General features: G+C 38.7%; 1 protein-coding gene across 3 annotated transcripts in view; it reads right to left on the reverse strand.

Moving 5' to 3' along the window:
- Nucleotides 1-695: 695 nt before the first annotated feature.
- CCDC85A (coiled-coil domain containing 85A) overlaps nucleotides 696-12,692 on the reverse strand; it is a 237,652-nt gene continuing 225,655 nt past the window's right edge. For 2 of the 3 annotated variants that reach the window (XM_049870145.1, XM_049870144.1), the window contains 2 exons: nucleotides 11,359-11,478; nucleotides 696-2,532 (listed from right to left, as the gene is read on the reverse strand). In XM_049870145.1, the coding sequence (XP_049726102.1) occupies nucleotides 2,443-2,532; nucleotides 11,359-11,478 (210 nt within the window). In that variant the 3' untranslated portion in view covers nucleotides 696-2,442. The remainder of the gene's footprint in view (nucleotides 2,533-11,358; nucleotides 11,479-12,692) is intronic. The other variant, XM_049870146.1, reaches the window with a different exon arrangement.

The following is a 12,692-nucleotide window of genomic DNA, read 5'->3' on the forward strand; positions in this document are numbered from 1 at the left end:
GTTTCTACAGTCTACCTTTCCCCGATGATGCGCAAACTTCTTCAATACAGAGTGCAGGTTGTCCATTTCTTTAGCTGATATTAGCTTTCCAGTGTATTTCTTTCTGATGTTGGTTTTAATAATAATAGCAACAATTTAATAACAATAATTGGATGAAATTATACTTAAATCTACACGAATTAAAAGAACAAGCAGACATTTTATATGTCAAAACTAATTTTAAAGATACACATCACTCTACATTTTAAACTACTTTATAATGGAAAACAATGTGAACTGAGGAATCTCTGAAAATTCCCCCTTTTTTGTGTGTTATTGTTGTTCCATCGAGTGGATTCCAACTCCTAGAAACCGTATAGGACAAAGGAGAACTTCCCCATAGGGTTTCCTAGGCTATAATCTTCATGGGAACAGATTGCCAAGTCTTTTCTCTCACCAAGCGAGTGGTAGGTTCGAACCTCTGACTTTTCAGTTAGCAGCCAAGCGCTTTAACTGTTCAGCCATCAGGGCTCACATTTAAAAACACGCCTTTGTTTTACATTTAAAATAATGAATCATCTGTAATAGTGTCCTAACCACCATCACACAGGAGCATCGTGATATCCAATGACTATTAGAAATCTACTCAATTTAGGAAAAACATTTTGAAGAAGAAAAAAGGAAAACACTGTGAGATTAAATAATTTATTATCATTGCTAAGGTGAACACATATACTTGATACTCAATTTTATGCAGAACTTTAAAAAAATAGTTTTAATACAGTATCAAAATTTACACAAGTGTTTTGTCAAAAGACCAGTGTCTCTTGTATTAGCTTCTGCAGGCTCTGCCGCAGGCACAAAACCTTGTTTTAAGTGTCTTCAGAGTATAGGAATACAACAATTTAAGGATGAAGCTTTTCTGCAAGAGAAGGTGTAAATACGGCAAGCAATTTTCTTCCACAGAGTAATAACATTTAAAAAATACATAACATTTTAAAAGAAAGATTGGCTTAAATGGCAACCCAATTACCATAGATATTTCTAGAGTAAATTAATTCATAAATATTTTCTGAGAACAGAGGGCTGGTTTCTCACCACAGTAACGTGTTTCTAAAGTAGAACCAAATCCCTTTACATTCTTCCACCAATGATAATTAATACATTCTGTAATAAGCTCGTTTTAAAAAACAACATCAACAACAACAGAGTATATATGCTATGGATCAAATCTGAGCAATTTAGAAGAAACCTGACAACTGGGAATTGTTGCATTCCTACTTGTATAATTTTTAAACTACAGTAAAAACTCAACAGCATTCTGTCACAGGCCTTGCACATTCATACAAGAAACTATCATTGCATTTGGATAAACACAAAATACCTATCGTAGCATTTCCAACACACACAGTCTAGCGTTTTATATATATTTATGTATATATAGCAAAAATAAGAAACTAAGCAAAGCTAGCACGCCTTTTTTCAAACCTCAAGCAATCTGAACAAGAGCTTTTAGCCTCAATAATGAAGGACATGCGCTAGTTTCCTACAGCGTTAGACAGCCGCAGTAGCCAAAGAAAGCTTTTTATTTTTCATAAATGCAGTGCAATATTTTAAAGTTTACATAAAGTTTATTAAATATAACAGCATGTCTAGAAACTAAATTGTAGAAATTGACATCTCACCATTGGAAACCTCTAGAAAAATTATGTTTGCTTATTTTTTATTTGAAATTGTTAGTATTAACATCGATGGGTATATTGAATGAATCTGGAGGTTCCTATGTCCTCAAGGTGTGTCTTTATGAGCGTATTCATCAAAATTAAAAGAAAATAGAAGATGTATTTATTTTGATCAATTGAAATAAATGGTACTCTCTGATAAGCACTCTATACAGTCTTGCTACTCTTCTAGCTGGTAAGGGGAATTTATATGGTATTTTTAGCACCTCAAAACAATACAAAAACCCAAAAACCTAACCTTATCTCGCACTCAAATTAATTATGCATCAGGAAGTACTATTTTGTTGACTGAAATTTGGGAAGCTGGAAGAAATTCCTTCTTACCATCAACACAACATGGTAGAAACTCCTACCGTTGTATGCAATGAGTTAAATCTATCACAATTACTGAGGTTCCACTGGACTCTCCCCATCATGCAGGATTCCCAGTTACAATCTTAGATCTGGGGAGTCAGAAACTTTTAGTTCTAATGAACATATTGACAAGAAAAAGGTGATTTTCAAATCTAAGTTGAGATCGACGGTTGTGGACATCGAAGTGAGAGATGCGAAATACCAGCTAGATTGGAGATGTTGACTAACGGTTTTAGAGGGGAACTATGTGCAATGTACAATCACTCCATGTTATTTCACGAGTCCAGGTTTGTGGAAATCCACTCTTTTCTTCTTTTTTTTATCTCTCTCTGGCAGTGATGATCTCATGTTTGAAGGCGAGTGCTTCTCACATTGGTCCTTTGTACTGGTTTCCTGACAAATGTTGCCTAATTCCAGGACACGAACCTGCAGCATCGCCAAGTTTCTTCCACACAACCTTAAAAAAAAAAAAGAATAAAACTGAGCATCTTAATTGTCCCCTTCCACAAAGAGACGTGTGATATGCTTTTTTAGGGAAAACTATGAAAGCAGGATGTGAAGACAAGAGACAGAATACCCACACGAATGAGTGTGCAAACGCAGACAAAATAAAATGTGATGGCAAACTTCTGTATCGCAAGAACTGCTCAGGACACGGGACCGCCATGCTTTATTAGCAACCAGGGTCAAAATTAACGAGTGATGCACCAACTTCCCCTAGTTAGGTGGTTGTTGTGTGCCGTCAAGCCAATTACGACCGGCAGTGACCCTATAGGACAGAGTAGAACTGCCCCATAGGGTTTCCAAGGAGCAGCTGGTGGATTTGAACTTCTGACCTTTTGGTCAGCAGCCTGAGCTCTTAAACACTACACCACCAGGGCTCCTTAGTTAGGTCAGTGGCTCTCCACCCTGGCTGCACACTAGGTATTAGGGAACTCGTCAATAGTAAACACCAACCTCAGGGACTCTGACTCCACTGGTGGAAGTGAGACCTGGGCATCTGGGCTTTTCAAAAGCTCCCAAGGTGACCTAGTGTGTAGCAGGATTAAACGCCCTGAGGTAGCTCATCCTGGTTCCTCTATTATATGCCTACAACGAAGGAAATCAAAGTGCTAATGTACTGAGCAAAATGAAGGAGCTTTTGTTCTGCAGCTAAAGTTAAGTCCTGAGTGGGTAGCATTAGAGCCACTAATCAATTCTGAAAGGGACACTGGCTTTCCCTGCAAGGTGGGGGGCTTCTGGTCATCATAAATCTTAGCCATCAAACAGTATGTGCTCACAGATTTCCAAAATGGAAAGCGCCCAAAGGCAAGGCAAAGATAAGTACAGATTCAGGGATCATTGAAAGAGATACAATAGTAGCATGTGAAAAACTGGACCATTTCAGAGAGGAATTAGAAAGAGGGGAGATAAATAATATAAGGGTAAAAGTAAAACCACTGACCTTATCAATGATATCCCAATATACTAACATTAATTGAAACACACACGTGTGCAAGCAAACACACACACACACACACACACACAGAGCTACATCCCTAACCCTTACGGAGTGTTTCACTGTAAGAATTATGTTCAAATTGAATAGTTCCATAAAAGTTTGCATTGCTCTAACATGAACACAAAACTAGTTGGTTCATTAATTATTCTTAAACTGTTCTGTTTGTTTTGCTTTTCAATAGAGGGGGATACACCAGGGAAACCCAATACTATTTAGAGTAGTAAAGTAGGAATGCAGGATTCTTGTCTACCTGCATTGCTAAGCCAATGGAACTATTAGTTTCTATATTTCGGCAGATACCACTATGGCTAGTGATGTTCTGGTACACTTGACGGGAATTGTATTTGAATAGTATGGTTCTTAAATATGTTTCAATGGACAGCTCAAGCTGTACACAAGGGTGTTGGAAAAGCCTCATTTCTTGGTAAACTGAATGTGAAGAGGTACAAAGACTGAATCAGGAAGCCAAGGGATGCTCAGGACTTTCCCTTTCTAGTCCTTAAATGGTATCTACAACTATATCTACCCAAGATGCTTTGAGTGTGGTCTGGTCTATAAGCAGAGGATGAAATCAAAGGCCTCCCAAGGATCAAAAACACACAGCATTAGAGGGTTCCAACTCAAAAGTACAATTGCTCCTCAAGTATTCAATTATTATATGCAATGGGCTGTAATCCACATGTTAGTATGTGGTGAAAGAAAACTAACAGAAGACAGAACTCTGGAACAAGCAAATGATACCAAGGTGGCATTGTGACTTGTCGACTAAAAAAAGCATAACAGGTTGTCTTTGAGACTGTGGCTGAAATGACCAGTCAAGCATGTCAGCTGTCCTCAGGGAATATGCAAGAGTCAAACAGCCAAGCGTAAATTAAATCGTTACTACAGATAGGTTTATTATTTCATAGAGGGCAGTGCGTTTGCTTCTATACTGCCATTTGGGAAGAGACTAAAAGCATGCCATGCTTATAACCAACATGGTGGTGTTGTGGATAAGAGTCTTTTCATCTTATAAACATCAATGACGTATCTCCAGGAGGAACACCAGGGCCCACGGCAAAATTTCTATTATCCTGAGATCTACATAAGTCTTAGAGCCTCTCTCAGGTCCTAAGATACACTACATTTCTGTATCATTGCTATGAAAACACAGTGTTCCTCTAGCATGAACCAAGACTTCAGAATCTTAGCTAGTTTCTAAGAAATTAGTTCTCTACGAAACCACATTGCAGTCTGCATTTTTCTTTATTCTCCAGTATTCACTACTTTCTGTGTTCATATAATTCATATGGTGACATCACTTTTATTGTAAATCACCACTTGTTTCCCTTGACTTTTAAGTAGTTTCCAAATGTAAGAGCGCTAAGAGTGAGATTTGGGTTCTCTGGCATCTTTTCCTCAAATTCTGAGGGTCTAAGATAGAAGTGGGCAGTTAGCAAGGGTGCCCTGGAGAACATCTGAAGGTAAATAATCAGGGTGAGCTGCTGGCTTTCTAAAAACATCATAAATAGGAAGAACAACAACCACAACATTGTCTGGTGGCTTGTGCAGCATTCTTTTGGAAATACAGGCAAACAAAAAGATCAATGTAAAATTAATCAAGACCCAATGCAGTACTAGGTCTCTTTTGTGACTAATAAATACATTTTCTAACATCTAAAAATCTCAAGTAAAAAGAAAGAGAAACAATTCTGGCACAATGGAGACAGCTCCCCCCGCCACCTTCCCCCGGAACCAGTGCTTTTCTTTATTTAGGAATGAGAATGGAAGCCTCCAGAGGGATACTTGACTTGGGGAAGTGGAAAGCACTGGTCCAAAAAGAATAGCTGGGTAGACTCCTGACTTCATTTTTCTTCAGTGAATAGTTTGAGCAAGTAACATGAATTTTTCTGGTTCTTAGTTTCTTCAACAGAAAATGTGGGTATTGGGGTTGCTACCTAGGGGTTCATATTCGAATTGCCCATGGTCTGGGGTGGAACCACGCTTCTGAATTACTAAGGAGCTCCACACTCTACTCTGAAGGACCGCCATGGGATGACCTCTATGGTGCCATCCTGTTCTCCAGTTCCCATGGACTGAAATTCATTCCTCATTCCAGAACCAACAGATGAGAAGCAGCAGACGTTACTAGGGGTGTGGCTCTATTTTTTAAATTAATCTGCGGGAAATATTCAAATTGAAAACCTTCAGAACAAGCTGAAAAGCTACAGAAGGTCAACAGTGGTGCATTTAGAAAATTATGATATTTAGAACTAGTGACCTTTTGAAAACAGACAAAAACAGATATGCAGGAAAGAAAAACAACTTTGAAAGGGTTGCAAAAAAAAAAAAAAGGGCAGCAACAACACAGCAAGCAAAAGACTATAACTCTCTCCCTAAACCAAAACACCAAACCTGTTGCTGTCGAGTCAACTCGAACTCACAGCGACCCTACAGGACAGAGTAGAACTGCCCCACAGGGTTTCCAAGGAGCAGCTGGTGGATTCGAACTGCAGACCTCTTGTTTAGCAGCCATAGCTCTTAACCAGTGTGCCACCAGGACATATAAAATGCCCACGGGACTTATCAAGCAACATGTACTAGATTCCAAGAACACCTTGAGAAGGCATGTAAGTAAATGTCTGAGACTATCTGGTCCTAATAGACTTAAAGCTGAAGGGTATTTCTAAGCAATTTCGAAATCATAAGGGAGGAAAAACCCTGAGGATAAAAGTATAATATAAAGCCAATTAAAACCAAGGCTTAATATACTCTGCCATGACTTCTTGCATTTAACAAATGGTTTCCTCTACAATATTCCATTTAGCTCTTTAATAAGCTTCACAAATCTTATTATTCTTGATTAAATGATGCATCCCATGTATGTTACTCAAATAATTAAAATTTAGTCAGGGATTAATAATAAAATCCAAATCACATTCATGATTACATAAATAACACGTCAGTTTTTTACTGTGTTCCGCTTTGACTTCGTGCATAGATTTCTGGTTGTCTAACTGGTGGCGTAGTGGTTAAGTGCTACGGCTGCTAACCGAGAGGTCGGCAGCTCGAATCCGCCAGGCGCTCCTTGGAAACTCTATGGGGCAGTTCTACTCCGTCCCGTAGGGTCACTATGAGTGGGAATCGACTCGAGGGCAGTGGGTTAGGTTTGGTTTTAAACATTATCTCTTGGAAACCCTGGTGGCGTGAGTAGTGGTTAAGTGCTACGGCTGCTAACCAAAAGGTCAACAGTTGGAATCCACCAGGTGCTCCTTGGAAACTCTATGGGGCAATTCTACTCTGTCCTGCAGGGCTGCTCTGAGTCAGAATTGACACTATAGCAATGGTTTTTTTTAAAAAATTATCTCTTAGGTTCATACTTATCTATCTCACCTTACTGACATCAATCACTGACAGGTAAAGATAATACTTTGAATGACATGAAGCACATATATCATATGTGAAGGACAAAGCAAGACTATCTGTTAAGGTGTTGATTTTTTTTTCAAGTATAGTTAAAAATTAATCCGAAAAAGGCTGTGGGTGTTGTTGTACCACAGGTTTTTAAACAATCACCTTTAAGGAACTTTTTTAAAACATGAAAGAGAAACTCATTTATCAAAGTTAGTACCACGATACTTTAGATGATATGTTTAATATTTAGAAACTTTCAGAGGTCATTCTGAAATACAGAATTGGCTGATCATGTATGACCTGAATATTTTATAACATGTTATTGTGTTACCAAATACATACTACAGATAAAAACAAAGGGAAATGGTGTCCTTTGCATATAAAAATATAAAGGCATTTGGTTGGCATTTTCAAAAGTAGTTATTTGTAAAGCAGTGACTTAGCTATGATGAGGCTTCAACACAGAATACACAATAAAGCACATTAAAACTTACATTGCACATTTCTCTGACTATAGCTTTTTCTGTCTCACTAAGGTCATGTTCATACTCTTTACCCTGCTGACGATCTATAGTTTCCTGAACATCCAAGACCTGGATTTGTTGAAAAAGAAAAGCAAATTTCACACGGGGAAAAAAAAAAATTGTTAGTTATGAAAAAACCATCAAGGAGCTCCACTTCATAAAACCTATAGTTTTCTCCGTGTCTGCATATCAGAGTGGAGTGGTATATGGCAAAATCTTTGAAATAGTTAATTGCCCTTGACGCCTATGTGGGATCAATTCTACATGATTTTCAAATGCCCATTTATAGGCAGTCTATTGTATCGCTGATGGTCAACTGAAGTGCTAGTGTCTACAATAATTAGATGCATTTAGTTAATTTGGTCATTAAGATAACCTGAGAGTGTCAGCCATGTAGAGGCAGTCAGTACCTTTTGCTCCAATGTAATGATGAGCAATATAATTAGCTATATGCCAAACAGTCCAAATGATACGTAGACATGGCCTATAGAAAAGATGACCGAAATAGATGGTAGGGACAAGTGAAAGCAGTCAGAACCCCAGCAATATGTACATAGCAATTCTGGTTAACATTATCCAGGGAGCTAAGAAAGGAATATAGAGACAGATCTTATGGAGAAGCACTGACTCCTTGTAGTGAAAATATCTGAGTGATTCCTTTAAATATTTTTCCTTAGAGTATTTGGGGCTGAGATGCTTTTAAGCTGTTTGAAAGACCTATGTTTCCACTTCTCTGAATTATCCCTAAATGGGTTGGACATAATATTCCTTTAACAATATCTGTCGAGTGCTCACATCATAACTTCCTATAGTACAATAAGGGACAAAACTTTGGCTATGACTGGTGTTTGTTATTTTTCTCTATAGCCAGCAGTTTATAAACCAAGCCATTAATGTAGCATACAAAACCTAATGCTTTTTTCTAAATTCACCTATAGAATCCACACTGACCTGGGACACTGCCGATCTACTTGGTTCTGTTAATGTTCCGGTCAATGCTGACAGCCATATCTAGATGTGAACCCTGAGAATTTGCACCGTGGAACAGAAGAGCCAAAATAAATGACTTGAGCATGATAAGAGCCCTTCTTCTCAAGTTCTGAGACATGATCTGAGACTACACTGGCATTTGCTAGACTTGAACTGTCATGAATAATCTAATTCATACGCAACTCTCCTGTTCGTTCAAAACTCCTAGCCATTATTGCCATAGAGACACCGCGTCTTTAAGGCAGGGTATGGCAGCGGTAAATGGAAGCCTACCTCTGGCGCTAGCCACAGACTACAGTCTTTTACAGTCTTTACATACTTAGAGGAAATTATTGACTGTGCTCAGTGAACTTAAACAGCTCCTCCAACAAGCTCATTTGCCTACAAATTTGATTTATAATGCACCTCAGAAGTGTATTTCAACTCAGTTAATTTCTACCAAATGAAGTGAAGCTCCAATTAATATTTATCATGAATTTTAAAGCAAGAAAAATGTGCTGTTATTACAAGTTGGCTAATTTCTCACGTTGATTTACAACACTCCTGCCCTCTAAACTACCACCATACGGTTTGTTAAAGCCTAGAGTTTTCTTTGGAATCCACCAGAAGATGGGAAACTTTGCTGAGCCATTGTTCTGATTATTCCTTTCAGAAGAGAAAACCCTCACGATATAAATCAGCTCTAGATTGGTGGCGGTTAACAATGAAACTTACCGAATAGCCATGTTTTAGTTTCTACATTGAGATCTTCTTAAGCTGCATTTCCCATAGACTATATCTGCACATATTTCTACTTCATGACCCAGTTAACGCAGGGAAGCAAACACATTCTATTTTCAAGAGCCTCCAGTTAGCCAATAAAGATGCCTCAGTGGCACAGTATCACCCAGCTGCCAGCCAAGTAAACTTAAGTGTTTGATTATAACATAATATCTCACTCTCATGAGGTAAAATTTTCTGAGAAAATTAGAGAACAAGTTAAGAGGAAACTGAGGAGTTCCTTCTTGCTCTTCCCTTCCTTTTAGGCCGTACGAAGAGCTGAACTGAGAAATTTGGGAAAGACTGCAATGCGGCTCACGATGCTGATCTGATTCAAACTGTATTTGCCACTTAATAAGGCAACAGGCTGAAATGACTGTCAAACAGTTTGAAAAGTAGGTCAATGTCTCGCTTTGGAGTATGTGCAGACTCTGTCATACTACAAGAGTGAAGCCAATCTCTGTGCATTTTCCATTTCTAAAGTGCTTTTCAGATAGCTGGCACTTGATTTCTGCTACAGTTCATTGAAATGCCTTTGCAGACGGCATGATATTCATCATTCCATCAGCCAGCACCCACCAGATGCAGGGAGGTGCCTCTCAGGCTGGTGTGCCTTCCCTCGAATTAATCACAACATTGTGAACTAACCCGATCAAGGCAGGAAAGGCCAAGTGCTTCGCCACTGGGCACTTAGCAGGGTTCTGGTTCCCTCATCAGCAGTCAATATATGTTTGGGAGATGCAAACTCATGTTGATACAAGCTAAAAAAAAAAACCCAAAACCAAACCCACTGCTGTCGAGTCAATTCCAACTCATAGCGACCCTACAGGACAGAGTAGAACTGCACCGTATAGTTTCCAAGGAGCGCCTGGTGGATTTGAACTGCCGACCTCTTGGTTAGCAGCCATGGCACTTAACCACTGCACCACCAGGGTTTCCGATATGAGCTAAAGCAAAACTTAATCAGGGAGCTAAATCGTATGCTCAAAAACAAATGGTCTCAAAATCAAATAAACATTTCAAAGCTCTCGCCTACTTATAGGTGTTAAACGCAGGCTACAGAAAGAGCATACCCTCTTTCTGATAATAAACCATTCTGAAGCCAAAACAACACTGAGAAAAGTTTTGAAACTTCTGTGGCAAGAGTGGGCCTGAAGCACTTTATCCACCTTATGGCTCAGAAAGGGTTGATCAAAGCTACCTGTTAGGAATTTGAGATAAATTTGAAGATCAGTCAGTATTTCATATTTTGGAACGGATACAATTTCAAGGAACTGCCAATATTTTAAAGATGATTTTTATTGCCTAGTCAGCTTCTCGTCTTAGACAGATAAATACGTATACTGTTTATCATTCATTTTCTCTATGTTGTTTATTATTTACTTGTCTGGGAAGCTCATTATCAATAAAATAGGCAAATGATACGTGTCAACCAGACCTTTGTTCAAGTTGCTGCAGAACCTGAAGTAAAAGTAAAAAATAAATTAGCTGGATGTATAAAACCATATATTGATTTTCTAATACTCTATAAAGGAGCACTAAGTGGAGTTTTATTATCCAATTTCTATGCAAGGGGGAAAGGGTAGGTTTTTGTTTATTTTCTTTTAGTAAGCTACACAAAGCACTGTAATTGCATGAAGAAAGAAAAGTACGGTACCCTTCCGTACTGTGGCCAATAAATACGGTACCCTTCCGTACTGTGGCCAATAAATACGGTACCCTTCCGTACTGTGGCCAATATCCTTCCTTATTAACGCCCTATATTTGAAGACGTCCACGCTACAGACACTGCACATAAAATACCTACAAGATTTCACACATACGGGTATACGTGCACATCAGACTTCTACTTCGATGCAGAGAGAGATGAATCACAGTACTCAAAGCAAAATGATGAAGTTAGAGATTCAACCGTAAGTAAAGCCCATATTTACGTTTTTAAAAAAATTAAAGTCATACTTCAAAAATTAAGATAGAAAACTTACACCATAAGGAGTCAACAACAACAACAAAAAGTGTCTATGATTAAAGCAAGACCGTGAACGCTACCAGACTACAGCAAACAAGCCACAACACAACTGAAGTCCCAGAAATACGGTTGCACGCATTTGGTTACCTTAAGAGAATGTACCACGGGTTCAGGCTGCTGAGAAGGGGTGGTATGTCCACTGAAGCTAGCTGGAGAGCTGGCTGAGCTGTTACTCCCATCAGCCCCTGATGACAACCTAAAAGAACCCTTAGTAGAAAATCGACAACTTTGTTATTAAAACAAAAGCTGTTTATAACTACATAGATGTCATTCAATATTCAATTTCACTGCCAAATGAAAATTAGCCATTTTGTTGCTTTTTTTCTAAGCTGGTCTATCCTAAGATGCTGTTGACCTGTTAATCGGAATATACTTGCTGTCTGCATGTCCAGCAAGAAAACTTAACCAAGAGCCATCTCTATGCGCATCCAAGTGTCATCTCTTATTCACCAAACCAGCAATGTCCCCCAGGGAATGGCCATTAAGAACATTTCGAGAATGATTTTTGAAACTTAAAGATACTCGAGTAGGGAACTCATGAGTTACTCCATAGCTGAGTGAAACATGCTCACTCAGCAAGCCAAATGCCATATTCCATGTGTCCCAGAAAATGCAAACATGTCGTCTTCTTGTTCTGGAGAAACTGTGTCTCTTACTAAACGCTTCTTCAAGGGAAAGATATCCAATGGAGTATGCTGGCATATTTTCCAAAGGTATTTAACAAAACACAACATCTTCTTTAAAAAAGGCTTTTCTTACTTTCTCATCTTTTTAAGACCGAAAAAATTGTATATATGTACCATTTTGTGGACTTGGCAACTTAATTACTGAGCGATCAGAGTCTGGGCATGATTAATCTGATCTGTGAGGACCACAGCCACCCATCCAGGCACTGGAAATTTCCCCCAGGGGTCTGTACTTCTAGGTGCTGCCTGGGGTAAGACTAACAATCAGCAAAGAAAGAGAGCAGCAGTTATCTGCATCCTCCAAAAAGCAGTGCAGTGTGAATTTTCCAAGCCTGTTATCATGGAGCTCATTACACTCTTGGAGGCCTGAGAGATTTTAATTCCTGCTCATCAACAAATCTACATTTTTTGTTGTTGTTGTTCTAGGGTAACACTAATAGATTAGTAACTGCTCCATTTAAGTTGATCCTATGAATCTAATCCCCTGAGAAGGACTCGCTGGAGGCATATCAGGCGTAACTCATGCAGGCAGGACAAAGACACTTATTTTCCCAGCATCAACAAGAGAGATTCTATATTGTGCATTTTTGGGAAGGGAGGCAGAAGCTGTGGACATTAACAGTTACAGGTATGGGTGATCTGTAAACCACGCCATTTGGAGAGAAACTGCCAATTTCTATTTATTTTTTACAAAGTTTATTAAATTTATCCAATTTGGAATATTTTCTCCCTCCT

This window comes from Elephas maximus, chromosome 26, assembly GCF_024166365.1.
Source record: "Elephas maximus indicus isolate mEleMax1 chromosome 26, mEleMax1 primary haplotype, whole genome shotgun sequence".
Classification (NCBI taxonomy): Eukaryota; Metazoa; Chordata; class Mammalia; order Proboscidea; family Elephantidae; genus Elephas; species Elephas maximus.